This window comes from Talpa europaea, assembly GCF_964194135.1.
Source record: "Talpa europaea genome assembly, chromosome: 12".
Lineage (NCBI taxonomy): Eukaryota > Metazoa > Chordata > Mammalia > Eulipotyphla > Talpidae > Talpa > Talpa europaea.
The window spans coordinates 19,382,437-19,399,575 of record NC_140079.1 but is presented as its reverse complement, the minus strand read 5'-3'; the positions used below and the strand labels follow the sequence as shown (position 1 = coordinate 19,399,575).

General features: G+C 53.6%; 2 protein-coding genes across 2 annotated transcripts; both read right to left on the bottom strand.

Annotated features, from left to right (window-relative positions):
* Positions 1–23: 23 nt before the first annotated feature.
* NHERF4 (NHERF family PDZ scaffold protein 4) lies at positions 24–4,039 on the bottom strand (the record flags this gene model as incomplete). The annotated part of the gene is given in 11 exon segments (XM_084250308.1): positions 24–53; positions 273–473; positions 625–843; positions 962–1,158; positions 1,402–1,606; positions 1,893–2,029; positions 2,160–2,346; positions 2,585–2,793; positions 3,752–3,825; positions 3,973–4,022; positions 4,025–4,039. Coding segments are annotated over 11 exon segments (1,524 nt in total).
* Positions 4,040–5,350: 1,311 nt separating this feature from the next.
* Positions 5,351–14,856, bottom strand: NLRX1 (NLR family member X1; the record flags this gene model as incomplete). Its single annotated transcript, XM_084249846.1, has 9 exons — positions 5,351–5,672; positions 6,074–6,325; positions 7,079–7,165; positions 7,432–8,027; positions 11,240–12,061; positions 12,436–13,055; positions 13,589–13,677; positions 14,133–14,202; positions 14,787–14,856. The coding sequence occupies 9 exons, from the start codon at positions 14,854–14,856 to the stop codon at positions 5,351–5,353; spliced, it is 2,928 nt and encodes a 975-aa protein (XP_084105972.1).
* Positions 14,857–17,139: the final 2,283 nt, after the last annotated feature.

Here is a 17,139-nt window from a genome sequence, read left to right as displayed (position 1 = left end):
GATCTGTGCCAAGCAGGACAGTTCTATAGCAGCTCTGAGGCCAGGGCCCCATCCTAAAAAGAGAGAGAAAGGAGAAGGTTATTCAGGGACCAAAGAGTCCCTTTTCCCTGCCCTCAGCTGCCCTAGAGTGCTCAGGAATGGGCTGGTTCCAGGGGTGCTTCTGCCATAAGGCCTAAAGTGCCATCTGCATGCCCCATTCTCCTGCTCTGCCTTTCTTCCTGACTTCCCCCTGTCCTCTGACTGTTTACAATCATCTGTTTCTTCTTTCTCACCTCTGCAGACTCTGGAGAAATCCAGGCTTCCAAGCCCTGCTGAGACTTGGCTGCCAGCGTCAGGCACAGGGGTGGCTCAGCCTCAACTAGCTGCTGAAGCTTTTCCAGGTCTTTCTCTCCACTGACAGCATACCCATTCACCTCCAGAATCACATCTCCTGTTTGCAGCCCTGCCCGGGCAGCTGAGGCTCCTAGGGTAACCTGCGGGGTGTGTGGGACAGTACAGAGTGTGGAATACCATGGAAAACTTTTGCTGGTGTTCTAAGGCCCTTGGGGGGAGGGCAGTGGAGGAGGATGGGTCATTAGGAGGCAAATGATGGAAAGGATCCAAGGTCCATGGGGCATCAGTCACCTGGGAGATGAAGAGATGAGGCACTTTGGCCACATAGCAGAGCCGGAAACCATAACCACCACCAGGCCCAGGGTACAGTAGACACTGGCGGGAGCCACAAGGGACAGGACGCACGGTGGTGTCATCATCATTGATCTCAACCAGAGTGGCTGAGCAGGTGTCCTGGGGAGAGGGAGGATCCCCTGTGCTTTCCAAGAAGAGGAGTGGGGACAAGCGAACCTGGAAGGAGGCAGACAGAACATACCAGTTGCTTCTTCCTCAACGTGAAACCCTGTTCCAACACCACCACCACCCCACCCCACCCCCGCCACCCTACCCCCTATCCCTCAGCACGCACCATACTGAAGAAGCGGTCAGCTTCAGGATCAACAACGGTGAGAGAGACACGAGAGCCCTGTGCCCGGATCCTGGACACTATTTCCTCATGGCCCAGCCCCTCCACGCTCTCCCCAGCCACAGCCACTAGCCGGTCCCCAGCCTTCATTCCGGCCTTCTCAGCTGGCAGTCCTGGGTCCACCTCCCGTAGGAACTGGCCTGGGACATAGACATCATTACTGCCTCTCCCCCACTTGCCCCCAGGGCCAGCTTAGGCCACTGTGTGCACAGCTTAGGCCACTGTGTGCACAGGAACTGACCAGGGGTACACAGGAGGAGGAAGCCAGGGCTGGGGCTGAGACAGGGAGACCACTTGTGTGCACCTAGAGATGTATATAGATATCTGTGTGCCCGTCCCCAGGCCCACCTTCCCTACCCCCACCCCAAGGGACTCCCACTCACCGGGGCGGCCTTCCAGGCCCTTCTCTTCCTTGAGTAGAAACCCAAAGCCCTGAGGCCCTTTCTCTAGGTTCAGACAGCGAGGCTTGGTGGGTAGTGACCAGCCCTCTGCCAGCGGTGCAGCCAGCGGCATTCCCAGCTTTCGACACTCTTCCTCCACCTCTGGCCCTGCCACCAGCAGGGTAACCTGCTTTCCACTCTGCGAAAGCTGTGAGAACCCAAAAGGGTATCAGCATCAGCCATCTGGGTGGGGAGAGCAGGGGCAGGCCCCTCGTCACCGCCCCCCACCCCCAGGCCTAGAAAGGAAGCACTAAGGGAAGGAGAAAGAAGGCCTGTAACAAACTGGAACGAGGATGGTGAAGGAGGTATAATATGAGATTTAGTTATATCAGATTATAATATCAGATTAAGTGCGTGGGGCATGAGTCTGCTTCCTGAGTCAGGGGCCCCAGGCCCAACTGGGTGGAGGATGGATGGAGAAACGGGCACCATACCTTTTTGCTGAGTTGATTATGAGAGAATTTCTCCACACTGACCCCATTCACTTCTAGCAGTCGGGCCCCAGGGGGCACCCCTGCCCGCTCAGCTGCTCCTCCAGAACTCAGCACCAACCAGAAAGAACCTCGATGGCCTGGAAACAGGAAAAAAAAAAAAAAAAGAAAAAAAAAGAAAACCAACAGGTTTCAGCCTGCTTGCTGCCTGCTCAAAATAGGGGCTGAGATCTGATCTTCCTATCTCTGCTCTCCAGCCCCTAAGCTCACCGTGGGTGATACTGAAGCCAAAGCCACCGTTGTCTCTCACTACATGGCACAGCCGGGGCCGGACGCTTGGGCCAAGGGTAGGACAGAGGTGGACATCGCTCTGCTGATGGTTAGCCACATCATGTATGTGTTCTGCCAACACTGTCAGCAGCACCCGAGGACCGCTGGCCTGGATGTGACGTAACACCTAGATGGAGGGCACAGGTGAGACTAGGGCCCGGCCTTCTTGCCGGCCTTCTTCCCTGGAGCCTGAATTTTTCACAATGGAACAAGCCCTAGATGCCTTCACCCAACCATTCTGACCTGGGCACCCCTGCATCCTAGAAAGTGGAGGGTTGAGGCTTGGGTGTATATCCACATGCCTGGAAAGTGACCAACAAGCTTCTCTCCCTAAGGTGACATGGGGAGTCCCAGCCCAAGCTCACCACTGCATAATCTTCCTGTTCCACAACTTCATGGTTCACCCCCAGGATCCGGTCTCCTACCCGAAGCCCCTGGCGCTGGGCAGAGGTGCCTGGATCGACCCTGCATACCACAGGCCCAGCGCTGCCCAGCTTCTGCTGCAGGTGGAAGCCAAAACTCCCACCCTCTTTGCTCAGCAGACAGAAGCGAGGACGCTTCCAGCTCTCAGGATCTGGAAAGAGAGGTGGGCAGCAGAAAAGGGAAGAGAGGTGGGCAGCAGAAAAGGGAAGAGAGGGGCCTCCCTGGTGGCGCATGGGGTTAAGACACAACCTATGAAGCTATCCGTAGCCACTGCAGTACAAGTTTGATCCCCAGCCAGCCAAGGAGCAACCCACATGGCGCAGCAGACCTCTCCTGTCTCCCTGCTGCTCCCCTGAGCAGCGTACTTCAGTCAATCTGCCTGTTCTGTTCCCCTCTCTGTCTCTGGTGAATCCTCTCACCACTCCCTCCCTCCTCACCTCCGGCCTGTACCCAAGCTCTTGTATGCATAAATAAATAATTTTTTTTAAAAAAGGGAAGAGAGGGCCTCCCCGGTGGCGCAGCGGTTGAGAGCTGGGTTGCAAAGCTGCCCACAGCCTCTGCAGCACCGGTTCAATCCCCGGCTGCCGGCTGAGGGTCACGCATGGCGCACAGACCTCTCCTGCCGCCCCGCTGCTCCCCTCAACAGTGTATTTCGTCAGTCTGCCTGTTCTGCTCCCCACTCTGTCTCTGGTGAATCCTCTCACCCTCCCGCACTTCTGACTGTACCCAGTGCTTGTATAAATAAATAAATAAATCTTTAAAAAAAAAGGGGGGGGGGAAGAGAGGGGACATGGGCCAAGTTCAATTCACCTTGTTCCTGGCAGACCCTGACCCTCTGATAGGGCACTGGGTGGGCTTCTACCCAGTTAGGTATTGGGCAGTGGGGCTGAACCCCATGTGGGCAGAGTGGCTGGGACAGAAGGAAATGCCTGGACCCATTCTCTGTCTTTGTAGCTCTATTCCACCAAGGCTTGTGATAAGAGAGGGTAGAAGAGTTGTGGTTACCAAACAGATGGGAGACAGTTTGGAACCCTTGGGGGGAGGGAGGGGGGCAGGGTGTGGCTGGTGGGGAAGGGAGGGGTATGATTGCTTAGGGGCACAGGGATTACCAGAAGGGCCCTGGTCTTCTGCCAGGGAGAGGACAGGATTATCAATGCCCAGTTTTGGGTTAAACTCAAACTTCCTGTAAGGAGACAGAGACACAGGGAAGAGAAAGCTGACATCTGGACTTGGGTCCCAGCTGTGTTTGAGGTGCTAACAGCAGATGATGAGCTTCCCCACTTTCAATTCCTTCCTCCCCTTGCCCCAACCCCTTACAGCAAGCACTTACGGAGTTAAGAAGGCCGTGTCCTGCTGATCTGCTGGACAAAGAAGGGGTGAGAGGAGGAGAGGCACATTCTCTTCCACCCCCAAATTCTTCCATGGTCATTAACAGGAAAGACTCAGAGGAAGCCCCAAATTCAGAACTTGTCCCTACATTCCACTCCAAAAGGCTCTTCCCTTCCCCTCCCTCTCCTGCCTCCCAACCCTTGGCACAGAAATCTGCTCCGATCAGTCCAGGGCGTGGACCAGGAAGAGAGGCGTCTACTCGCCTCTCCTCTCCTAACTCCCAGCCTATTGGCCTTTGGGCTCCAAGTCCCAAGTATGTCCTGTTAACCCCAAAACTGTAGCCCCAATCTGCCTCTATCTGCCCTAAAGCCCCTCCAGGCAGGATTTCTCCTGGCTTCGTACCTGCATTTGCCTCCATAGTTGGAATAGCGACCCAGTGCTCGGAATAAGGACAAGGTCCATGGAAAACACCTGACCCTCCCACCTACCTGGCCACGTCCCGCCTCCTTAAAGACGCTGCCTTGGAAGCAGTGGGGTAATGGTTAACGGGAGGAGAATCTTATCCTCTGGAGAAGTGCGCATGTTCTTTCTGCCCCCAACTTTCTTTGAAGACTGCTACTGTCCCAGGTCCCTGTATACTCAGAAAAAGTTCGATCGCCAGTCGCTGTGGACCCAAGCCTGGGATAAGTATGCCTGAGAGGGTGAAGGGATTCTTAGGACCCACACAGCCAGCTGCACCACCCAGCCCTCACTCCCCTGCACTCCGTGTCTGAGAACCACATGCACAGAAAGTGATCAGGCAAGGAAGAGGCCACAGCAATTGAAAGACACACAGGTTTTTATTAGCAGCAAGTCAGTGCATGTGCCCTTCGGGCCACCAAGCATAGGTACCATTGTGGTAAAGGGGCATGAGGAGAGCACCAATAAGAAGAGAGTGACTACGTGCACCCTTTGTGTCTGCAGAGAAGCGGAAAGGCTGGGGTGAAGGACCTCCACCACATCTGGATGACAACACCCTTGGGAAGGCAGACAGAAGAAGTGTGCCCTCTGGTGGCATAGTCAGACGCTCCTTGAGTGGAGAGAGGCAAGGTTGGTGATGGGGCCACAGGAAAATTTGGCCACCAACATGCCACATCCTTCCGTCCTTCTAGCCAAAGGGAGAGGAAGCATGTTCTGTGTTCCTGGAGATTCCAGACTTGGGAACACTGGTTGGACATGCCCTAGGGGGACAACTGTCACATTCCATGCTATGCCCATTCCTTTACAGCCATCTGCGGGATCTTTCTAGAAGGAAAAATGCAAGCCAAGAGACCATAGAAGAAAGAGGTTTGGGGGCAGGGATAATACATATATTGTATATAGTGCATGCTGCCACTCTCTCAGCCTCCAGGGCCTCCCAGTTGCTCCAGGAGGGCCTTGACCTCCCCCTCCACACGCAGCAGCTGGGCCTTGCGCAAAGGATTGAGAGTGGCACCTCGGCTAGCTTCCAGATCCCGCAGCAGTAGGACAAGGTGGCGCCCGACCCGGCCCCGATCCCAGATGTTGAGGTTCCGCTGAATTTCACTGAGGATCACCGACCAGTAGTCAGACACGGCTGTCCCCTCAGTCAGTGACACCACAACCCGGGCGCCACCTTCAGCAGTGGCTCCCAAGTCCCGCAGGAGCTGGCAGCCCTCTGAGCTTAGCTCATTGAAGTAGAGCCTAGCAGGAGAGAAGAGTAGATGCCATTCAGCAGGGCTCTGTGAAGAGGGGCAGAGAATGGGTGGCTAGAGAGGGGCCTCACAGCTCTTCCCCTGACTATAATAAGCCAGAGAAGGGGTGGCCAGTGGGAAGCAGGATGACACTAGAATTCAGTGGGACCATGGATGGTAGGAATGGGGCCACATGGACCCCGTAGAAATAGTGGTAGGAAATGAGGCAGGTAAGGGTCAACGGGGTGGGTTGGTTCAGAAGCAGCTTGATAAAGTCCAATCACAAGTCTGACTAGCCCAGGCCTAGCTGTGCCCCTAGTGTAGAAAAAAAACTGGTGAGAGGGAAGGATCTCAGTTCTGGGGAACAATCTGAGGCTGGAGTGGGGCAATGGCACCAGGAACAGGACTCACTGTAGCAGCTTCAGGGAAGGATGCTTCCGAGCAGCCTTGGCCAGTGCCAGGGCTGCTGTGTCACCAGCACCATTGTAGGCCACATTCAGCTCTTGTAGTCCTTGGTTACGGTCCAGCTGGGCAGCCAGCAGCTCCAGGCCCTCGTCCCCAAGGCCCGTGTGCAGCAGGGACAGGTGTGTCAGTGAGGTGTTTCCGGCCAGCCCCTCTACCAGCAGGGCCACTCCCTCCGTCGTTATTGGGTTATTGGACAGCCTACGGCCACAAACCCCCCAAGGCCATGAGGGTCCAAAGTAGATGACCTGTGCTGTGTATCAGGATTTGGGCCATAAGAGTGACAGCCTGGGGCAGAGACACCCTGGTCACAGAGGAATCCAGGAGGAGAGAGAACAGAGGGCGGCCAGTGGGTGGAAGCCGGCTCCTCTGCTCCCCTTTTCCTACCTCCTTCCAATCTCCCTCCCTCCCCACTTCCTCTCCTTTCTCCTCATATTCCCCTACCTCCTTTTCCCACCAGCTCCCAAGACCCTGCTCCCTGCCCCCTTCTTGCCTTCCCTCTTCCCTCTTCCTCTTTCCCCTCCCCTCACTCAAGCCAGAAACTGAACTGCGAGCCCAGGTATCTCCTGGGCTCCTAGTAAATCAGTCGACCCTTAAGGAGCATCTATTGAGTTCCCAGCACTAGGGTCATGCTTGTGAGGCGACAGAGGAAACCCCAGGAAGCAATCAGGTGGCACTGTTACCAGGCAACCGACATAAGTATTATTTCCCCCCTCTGCTTCCCCTCCTCTCCCAGAATTTTAACATGAGTTTTCCTAGCACCCATCGCTGCTGGTCTTCCCCTGCCCTGCTGCCTGTACCAGACCTGGGGAGTAGGATGGGGATAGGACTTCCACCCCCATCCACTATGGGTGGGTCTCTGTGGGTAAGTTGAGTCAGGGAGCTCACCTTTGTGTTTAGCTGGCCACAAGGATAGCCAGAGTCTCCCTCCAGCCCCCCTTCCAGGGCACTCACCGCAAGGTGGTAACTTGGCACTGGTCATGCAGCAGCAGGTCTCGAAGGTCCCTGCAGGCCTCAGGGCCCAGGCTGTTGAGTTGCAAGCTAGAACAGACAGCAGCCAGAGGGGAGGGGAGAAAGCAAGGAAGGGATTCAGCATGGAGCCTGTCCATCCTCATGCCCCTTTCTTACCATCCCACTACTTGCAGTCCACCGCTGCCCTCCCTTCCATTGTCTTATCACCTCCACCCATACCAGACTTCTTCACCACACCCCTGGTCCTTCCTTGGGACCTTTAGTTTCTCACACACCTTCTCTCCCTACCTCTTCACCTCCAACCCTCTCCTGCCTTCTCAAGGATGTGTCCTCACCCCAGCTTCCTGGCACGCAGGAGAACAGGCATGAGTGTGCGCAGCCCTGCAGGGTCCAGCTGGCAGGAGGCCAAGTTCACCTCATCCAGAGCATGCTTTCCGCTGCCCAGTACGGTTGCCACCACTGTGCACTTGAGGGGTGACATGCGCACGCTGGCCAGGTTGAGCTGGCGCAGCGAGCTGAGCACCTCAGCAGAGAAGCGCTGATTCTGGAACTCATAGTGGAAGAAAAGGTGGTCAAGGAGCTCTGAGGGGGGTAGCACCTGCCGGCCCATCTTGACCAGCTTCTTCTTGATGGCCTGAGCATTCTCCAGGGCGTCCAGGTTCTTGATGGGGCAGCCAAGCTGAGCCAGCATGGCCCGGTTGTGGGTCGAGAGAAGCCCACCCATGAACATGGGGAAGAGCTCAAAGACCTCATCCTCAGGGGGCTCGTCTGGGTGGCGCCGGGGGCCCTCCACACCCAGAATGCTGGCACCCATCTGGTCCAGGACATCGTCATTGTTGTAGTCTTCCTCTCGGAACATCTCCAGCACCATGGCCTGGGCCACTGACTCCCGGCTCTTACCCACCATGCGCCCAAACACTTTGGGAACCACCTGGGAAAAGAAGCAGGGAGAGGGTGCTGTGGCCCCCTGTGTGCCTGCCCAGCCTTCACGAAGTTCAAGGTGTGCTGTCAGGACTGCAGCCGCCTCTCGACTGCTCACCACACTACATGCTACTTAATGACAGGTCATGTGGGAATGTCACAGAGTATAATTAGACAAATCTAGATGGTTCAGCCCACCCTCCTTCCCCAGAGGGAACGCCATCTCATACAGAGTCCAACAATACAGAGACCAGCACTGACCCAAACGAAGGGTGCATTGCAAGGTATATTACCATACTCCCCTGCTCAACAAGTCTGCAACTCCCCACTGCCCATGTCAAAATAAAATTTTTCATAATTTAGCTCCAATTTGAACTCTCCAGAGTCATCTCTCAACACTTGTCTCACGTACTCTAGACTTTGGGAAATTCCTTTTCCCAAGTGCCCCATACCTTTTCAAGCCCAGGCGGTGGTGGCAACAAATTAGCACATAATATGCAATTACTCTGGCTCCAGGCTAGGTGTCATAGTGCACTGCCGCAGTGGACATCAGAGCAACCAAGACTTACGTCATCCCTACTACTTCAAGGCCCGCCATGACTTGACCCCTGCCAACCACAGTGGCATGAGCACAGGCCCCTGCCCTTCACATCCTCTCTTCCTGTCCTTTCAGCTTTTCTCATTTTGGGAAACAGTACCTTGCCTTCTTATCCCTCAAAGCTGTATCCTCTTCCTGGAGGAGTTTACTCCCCACCCCCATTTCTTCCCCAGACACACCATGCTGGAATCAGATTAAATGTCCTTCCTGCAGAGAGGCTTTCCTTCTTCCTCCAAATCAAGTCCTCCCCAAAATATACTTGCAAAGCTAGAACTTTTCTATCCAGGTAACTCCATGCTTTTAAATTCTGTGGTTACAGTGACACAGAAAGTGTCACTCTCCACAGAGAGTCATCTCCCTTGGAGTCTAATCACTTTTGGGAGAACAGATCAATCAAGTTTCTGGACTGGCAGAGCAGAGGACAGACCCTGGACTGTAGTGACCCCTACATCCCAGTAACAGACTAGGAGCAGAGATGCTAAAAGAAAACTATCTTTAGGGCTATAGGATTATTATCAAAGTCCCTTGTGTGCAGGCTGTATAATCAGAAAGGGCAGAAGCCTGGGGTGTTCTCAATTATTTTTTCCTCAGAATCTAACACATTGCCAGGCACTAAGCATTTGTTGATGAAATGAGTGTTTGAGAGATTTGCCGCATCATCTTCCATCCCTGCAATGTTCTGACAGGAAAGGAAGGGGCCATCCCTTTGGCAGCGAGCCACAAGATTGTCCACTGGTGCCGCCTCTAATGTCTGCTTTTGTTTTTTTTCAGGTGAGGTTCCTGCCCTGGAGTTGATGGTGTCCCTCCCCCAACATTCATGTGTTGACAAGATGAGAAAAATGTCACCCTGTGAAGCTGATTCAACAGGATCATGAAGAAACAGATGGGAACAGTCCTCTGTTGGCAACCCTCCCTCCCACAGGGTGCTAACAATTCTGGCACATTCTCAAATAACCAAGGGGTTCTGTGTGTCTCACAAGTGACCACAGCCTCTCACTCCAATACAGATAAAGCAAGCACTTTGCCAAATGGGTGGGGCACCTCTGCAACAGCCTCCCTGTCTGAGGTAATGGTGTAGGAAGGGGTGGGCTGCCTGCACCTGTTTTTCACTTGTAACAAATAAATAGTGCCTACTATATGCCAGGCCTGAGGGTAAAGTCATTTAATCCTCATATTAGGCCAATGATACAAATTTGATTATTATCCCCATTTAACAGAAGAAGTTGGAGGCACAGAGAGGTTAAATAACTTTCCCAAGGTCACCAGCTGGTAAGTGGCAGCGCTTAGATGTGAACCCAGGTAGCTACGTTATTGAATCCCTGCTCTTAATCTTTCTGTTTTGCTGCTTATAAAAAGGAAAACTTGTTGAAATTCTGGCAACAATGACCAGGGTTCCACCTCTTGAAGACTAGTTACTGAAACATTCCTAGTGAGGAAAAGGGTTACCTAGCAAGGCACCATGGCTTGACAGGAATATAATGCATCAGTGATATTTGGCAGGAAGATACAGGATTCAGACTCACAAAACCTGTCTCCAGCCATACCACCCTGAACACACCCGATCTCATCAGAATCACAAAACCTGGCTCACATCCCACCTATCCTACTTTACCTGAGTGACCTTGGACAAGTTTGACTTCTGTGAACCTCAGTTTCTTCATCTTTAAAAGGGATCATAGGGGTCCTCCCTGGTGGCGCAAGGGGTTAAGTCTCAGCACTATGAATCTATTGGCAGCCACTGCAGCATAAGTTCAATTCCCAGCCAGGGAGCTAACCCACATGGCACAGCAGACCTCCCCTGTCTCGCCTGCTGCTCCCCTCAGCAGTGTATTTCAGTAGATCTGTCTGCTCTGCTCCCCACTCTGTCTCTGGTGAATTGTCTCACACCCCCCACCTCTTGTATGCATAAATGAATAAAATAAATGCACCCCAGCTCTTGTATGCATAAATGAATAAAATAAATCTTAAAAAAAATCAAAGGGATCATAATAGTGTTTCACTTACAAAGTACCTTGCAGACAACAGTAAACACTGTTTACCCTCAAACATGGCATGTGTCCACCCTGCTCACAGCACAGCCCTCAGGCCTATAATGTGGTTTCTGGAGTGAACCTGCCCCCGGATGGACCATACTAAGCCAATTACCAATGTCATTTATCCTCCTGGTATAAATGAATCAAATGGCATCTGCTTTATAAACTTATCTCTGCTGATTTAGTTAGGATGAGTCATCTCTCTTGGAGTCTAATCACTTTTGGGAGAACAGATACAATCAAGTTTCTGGACTGGCAGAGCAGAGGACAGACCCTGGACTGTAGTGACCCCTACATCCCAGTAACAGACTAGGAGCAGAGATGCTAAAAGAAAACTATCTTTAGGGCTATAGGATTATTATCAAAGTCCCTGTGCCCTCAAATTAGACTCCAAGTCTTCTTTCGCCTTGTGGCTTCTCTCTCCCCTTCCTTAGACCCAATCCCAGTGAAAGCCAGATTGCCCACAGCTAAAACCAGAGCCAAGAGAAGAATTCACACATATGCAGGAAATAGCAATTTCCTCCAGGGAAAGGAGCTAAGGTGAATGGGGAGATATGGGGTCCTGATGGTCTGGACTCACAGGGCTATTACCTTGAGCAGATTGAAGAGAAGAGGCAGGGCCCGTAGAGGCAGCAGCTTGGCCACGATGCCCAGGACCACACTGACATCCTCCCCGACACGGCCCACGAGCTCAGCCACATCCTTGCCCACCCGCTGCAGAGTGGTCTTACGCAATCCCAGCACTATGTAAAGGGCAGCTAGGTATTCCTGCATGGCGGGCACAGTGAACACAAAGGTGCCAGGGTGCCCTGGCTCCACGCATGGGGCCAGAAAAAACCTGAGGGCATCCCGGCGGAAAACATGCAGCAGCTGAAACTCCTCTTCTGTCTTGATGCCAGCTTCTAGGCAGCCACGGACATCCTCTTCAGAGAAGTAGGTCTTACGGGAAGACACCCCCTCGTAGGCCAGCTTGCCCATGGTTCGGGCTGCATAGGCCATTAGGGACATCTTGGAGGAGGCAGTGCTGTCCAGCATTTCCCCACTGAAGTTTAGGCGCAGGAAACTGGTATAGATGCTCGTGAGGGTCTGGCCTGCTGAGGTGGGGGAATTCAGGAAGTGCAAGGTGGCACAGACGAGCCAGCAGTAGGAGGGCAGGAAGCAGGCAGCAGCGATCTGGTGGTGGCCCTCCAGGTTCCGGGAGAGCATCTGCACCAGATTTTCACGCTGAGCTGGTGTGGCTGAGACACCTGCACCCCCAGGGCTGTGCCCACAGTCTGGCTGGTTAAGGCGAAGCTGGAAGTAAAGCTTCTGTAGGTTGGTATCAGAGAAGCCGCAGATCTCACCATATCGGCCCACATACTTGCTGGGGATGCGGCCAATGGCAGAAGACCGGGTGGTCACCAGAATGCTGGCCTGGAAAGAGCAGGGTGGTGAGCTGGAAAGACCTGATATCCTGAGTGCCTCACCCCCCCAGAAGCCTCCAAGGATGTAACAGTGTTGACCATAACAATTATAACTATTATGGAGCACCTCCTAAGATCCAGGGCATTGTGCTTTATATGCAGGGCCTCATTTGGATCAGTACAACTCAACGTAAAAAGGAAACAGAAGTTGGGGAAATTAGTGATTAATTCAAGAAAGCAGAGTTGAGAAGTGAGGGCCTGGATGTGAATTAACCTGGAGCCTGAGCTTCTACCCAATAAACATGTGGGCCTAGGACACCAAATCCTTAGGAGGAAAGTCAGGGGCCCCAGGGACAGGCAAGGGCAGGGCAGGGGGCCACTCACATCAGGCAGCATGTATTTGCGTAAAAGGTTGACAACAATGGCAGCTGGCGCCACTGGCTCCCTAGGATCACTGCAAAGCCCCGTGCTGGCCAAGTTGAAGTCAAGGTTAAGCCGTTCCAGGCCGTGGAGCACAAACAGTAAGCGGGGTCCCACAGCAGCCATCATGGGCAGGATCTCCTTCAGGGGTGTGTAGCGCTGAGCCACAAGTCGCCATAAAGAGGCTGGGGCAGGTCCCAGGGATGACAGGTCCTCGCAGGAGAAGGGGATGAGCAGCTCAAAGGCTGGCAGCTTTCCGTGACACCAGTCCAGAACCATCTTGCGGACCAACGTGCTCTTGCCTGTGCCCACTGTCCCATACAACACCACGGTCTGCACCTGGTGCCCACAGGCATCAGGGTCAAAGAGCTGAGACAGGGCCAGTGGGGGCAGGCCCACTGAAGGTGGCCGATGCTCCAGGGCCACCTCTGCTGCTGGGCGAAACAACTCATCAGGGGTGCTCTCGCGGATCACGGGGTCTACATGGACTGTGTCTAGGGCAAAGGTGGGGCCGAACTGACGCTCCTCCCTGGGCAGTCGGATGAACCACTCGGTCAGGTTCTTGCGGTGCTGACGGATAGCCTCTGGATGGGGAGGGTAGAGGGACATGTCAGGGAAAGGGCCAGGTAGATGAAGGAGCTTAGGGCCAGTCAGAGTGGTGTCTTAGGATCAGGCTGTGAATCAAGACAGCATCAGGATATACTGGGGCCCAGAATGGTGTGGGGCACACAGGGCATCTCAGAAAACACAGACTGTCCAGAAGGCTTTGGGACCCCTGTGGCAGAAAGTGGAGAGCCACAGGATGAGTGACGCTGAGCCTGGCTGTGTGGTTTTCTGTGTATCATCTTAGCCCAAATGTTAGGCCCAGTTTGTTGGAGGCAGGGATGATGTATCTATCATTGCATGACTATTGCAGGAAGGGGTATATGGAGAGATGAATGATGGGGTGAGGGAGGTGGGCCCACTGGTGGAGGATAGCAGTGGATCCTGTATGCCTCCCTCTTTCCCCCTGTTACTCCCTCCAGTTTTCCACTCCCTTAGTTTTCCATCTCCACATCCCGGGGATCGCAGACAGTGCCTGTCCCTAGGCTTAGTCAGATGCAGCCAATTCCTTTACCAGTTGCAGAGACACTCTGGAACAACTGTCCAAGCCTTCCTGATGGGGGATCACTGTTCGCTGAATTTCCATGGTGGCGGATAAAGGCCCTGGGAACAGGAAGTAATAAGCTGGGGATTAGTTACTGGTTTCAGCCCCTGCACAGGCTCAGAGTTCAGGCCTGTGTAAACTGGTGTACTTCTGGTTTCCTGAGATCTAGGCCTGACCCTGGACACCCAAGTCAAGTATTTTGTCTGACTCTCACCTTCTTCCCAGAGACTAAAGTCTTGTTCTCAGCCCTCGAGCCCCCAACTGCTGACTGCCTGTCTGGGCCTCAAGCTGGACACCACCACACCCTACTTCCCACAGGTCCTCCCTCTGGCTGACCACTGTGACTGTGCTGTAGGTGATATCAACCAACTTCCTCTGGTAGCTCACTCTGCATTCCCAACTGCCCAAGGACCAACCTCCTTGACACAGAGGACCAGGCTGTGTCAAAGTCCTGACCCTTCCCAGGCCATTCTGCTGGGCCCAGATGTTCTAAGGTCTGACACTGAGGACTCACCTAGAGGGCCCAAGGGGACACTTCCTCTTAAGCTGCCAACTCCAATGGGCCAGGAAGGGGGTATATTCATCTACAAAGAGAAATGAGAAGCAGGATATGGCACCTATATCCCATCCACATTTCCCCACCAATATACATTTCCCCATATAACATACCAATATTCATCTAAATGAATTCCCTATTTTGGTGTACCACCCTTTTGTAGCTGTTATTATGCAAATTATTATTATGCAAAGTTATTATTATGTTATTTTATTTCATTGTATAATTATCTGGTTAACATTCATTTCCACTCCCATCCTGCCCCAACGAGAGCAGGATCACATCTGCTTTTGTTCACAATTATATGCTTAGAATATAGTACAGGGTCTGGCACACAGCAGGCATTCAATAAACATTTGTTAACTGCAAAATGAAATATGACAAGTGTCCCTGGACTTTTGCAGCTACAGGCACTGTTGAAGATTGTCTAGTCTACTCCTCATCTTAGGCTGAACAAAAGGAAGTTCAGGAGGTGAGGTGACTTGCCCAAGGCCATCAGCTAGTGGGTGGCAGAGCTGGGACTAGCACACTTGGGATCTGAATCCCTACTCTCCTAGAGTTACCAGAAGAGGAAAGGAGAGGTAGAAACAGAAAGCCCTGCTTCCAGCTTACCTGCTGGCTGGAGTGCTCTGCCCAGACCAAGGCCCCAAGAGGCCCTGGGTAAATGGCGGCCCCATTTCATGGTAGGAGAGGACAGAGCCCAGAGGACTTCGTGCACCACCTTCTATTCTGTTCCCCTGCAAGAAGAATGGTATAAATGGGCCATACATGCTCCCACCCTTCCACTCCACCCTGCCCCCCATGTAGGACGAGGGAGAACATCAACTTCTCCTTAAATGTCAGCACTTGGGGCCTCCCTGGTGGCACAAGGGGTTAAGACGCAACCTATGAAGTTCACCGCAGCCACTGCAGCACAAGTTCGATCCCCAGCCAGGGAGGTGACCCACATGGCGCAACAGACCTCTCCTGACTCGCCTGCTGCTCCCCTCTGCAGTGTATTTCAGTCGATCTGCCTGTTCTGTTCCCTACTCTGTCTCTGGTGAGTCCTCTCACCCCCCAAAGCTCTGGCCTGTACCCCAGTTCTTATATGCATAAATAAATCTTAAAAAAAAAAATGTCAGCACTGCCCAGCCTTGGCCTGACCTTCAGCTCTTCTCCCTCTCCCATAACCCTTACCTGAGTGATCCCATTGTAAGTCTTGCCATCTATTGTCTCTTTCCTGAGGCTTCACACATGCCTTTCTCCTGAGTCTAGTGAACTGCTTTATTTGGGTGTCTTTTTTTATTCTGCTTGGCTGCCAGCAAGCTCAGGTAAGAGTCCTGTGGTCATTTGCGGTAGGTTTTCTGATCCTACATTTCCCAGTAACAATGATCCACTCTTCTCTGCATCTGTTCCCTAACTACCAGGTCCTTTTTTGCTGAGTTTGAGTGGTTTTATCATTTTGTCTTTCTGTGACTTTTATGTAAGCTGCTTTTGAAGCTAGCATAAATAATAAATGAATGAATGAATGAACTTCTTGACATCTCCATATGGAGCTCCTCCCTGAACTGCAAGCTTCACACATGCAGGTCTGAACTCATCAGGCCTCCCCTAGTAAATATCACTTTACTAGAGATCTACTCAATCACACCATTACACTAGAAACCCAATCTCAGTCTTCAAATCCTTCCCCCCATAGTCAAAACAGACCTGCTGACTCCCCCAATGCTTTGCCAGTCTCTTCCTTTACACCCTCCATACTGGCCCCTGTGCTAACTCACCTCCCCGGGGGACTTCCAAGGACCCTCCCCCCTTCTCCTTACTGGCCTCTGCCTTCAGTCTCATCCCATTCCATTTCCCCATCCCAAGCACCAATCCCCTCTCTAAAATCCTAGGTTCCTGTAGAACCCAAACACGCAGCCCTTACAAGATATTTTTCTGAGGTTGCCCCCACCCCACCTGATCCACTGGGCTCACTAAATTTTTATTTCCACTTTCTTAACTTTGTTTATATGATTTTTTCAGCTTGGAATCACCTTTCTCCCCTGCCAGAATCCTACCCAGACTTTTAAGACTGCTCAAAGTTTCCCTTTTCTGGGAAACCTCCTGATCCCTCTGAGCTTCCTTAAATGGAGCATGCACCTATTTGGCACTTGCCCTCCACTGGTGTGGCTCCAGAAGGGCAGGGCACACTTTGGGAGAAATGGCCGCACTGCCAGCCAGTGGAGGGGCAGGCAAGTCCTGAGAGCAGGAGCTGGGGAAGACGGTTAAGAGACTGCTGTGGAAACCTCAGGAAGCTAGCTCAGAGGGATAAAACCGGGTCCTGGATCACTGGATCAAAGAGAGGGTGGGGTGGTGAGAGCAATTCTCTAAAGATCACACCAGGTCTCCAGTGCGGGGAGCTAAGGGCGGGGTACAGTAATAAAAGCACAGGGTTGTGCTCCCCCCCTCCCCTCACCAAACAGGCTCCAGACAGTCCTCCAGTTGACTTCAGAACCCAAGGGCTCTGGGGGGGAAGTTGCCATAATGCCCCCCACTCAGCGCACGGCTCTGTTCCAGCCGGCCCAGATGGCGAAACTCCCGGCGCAACCGTGCCCAGCACCCCCACCCCAGGCCCGCTCCCTGCCTCCCGCCCCCCGCCCGGGGCAGCCGCCCTGCCGGGGATCGAGGGGCGACGGAACTGGCTGGGCCTTTACCAGCGGCTGTCCAGGCCCGGGAGCCGCGGCCGGCCGGCGTCTCCAGCTGGCTCCCAGAGGCCTCGGCTCCGCGCGGCGCTTCCTGCCCGCCTCCGCCCGCCCGCTGGAGCCCGGCCCGCGCTGGCGCCCGGCCGCGAGAGGACAGCCCGGCGCTCCGGCCCGAAGGGGTCCTGAGAGGAGGGGCAGCCCGCGGACAGGCGCCCGGGGAGCAGGCCGGGGCGGGGCCTCCCTCCCCACCTGTCCCGCGCCAGCCCCGCCTTCCCAGGGTGTGGCCCCCAAAGTTCCGCCCG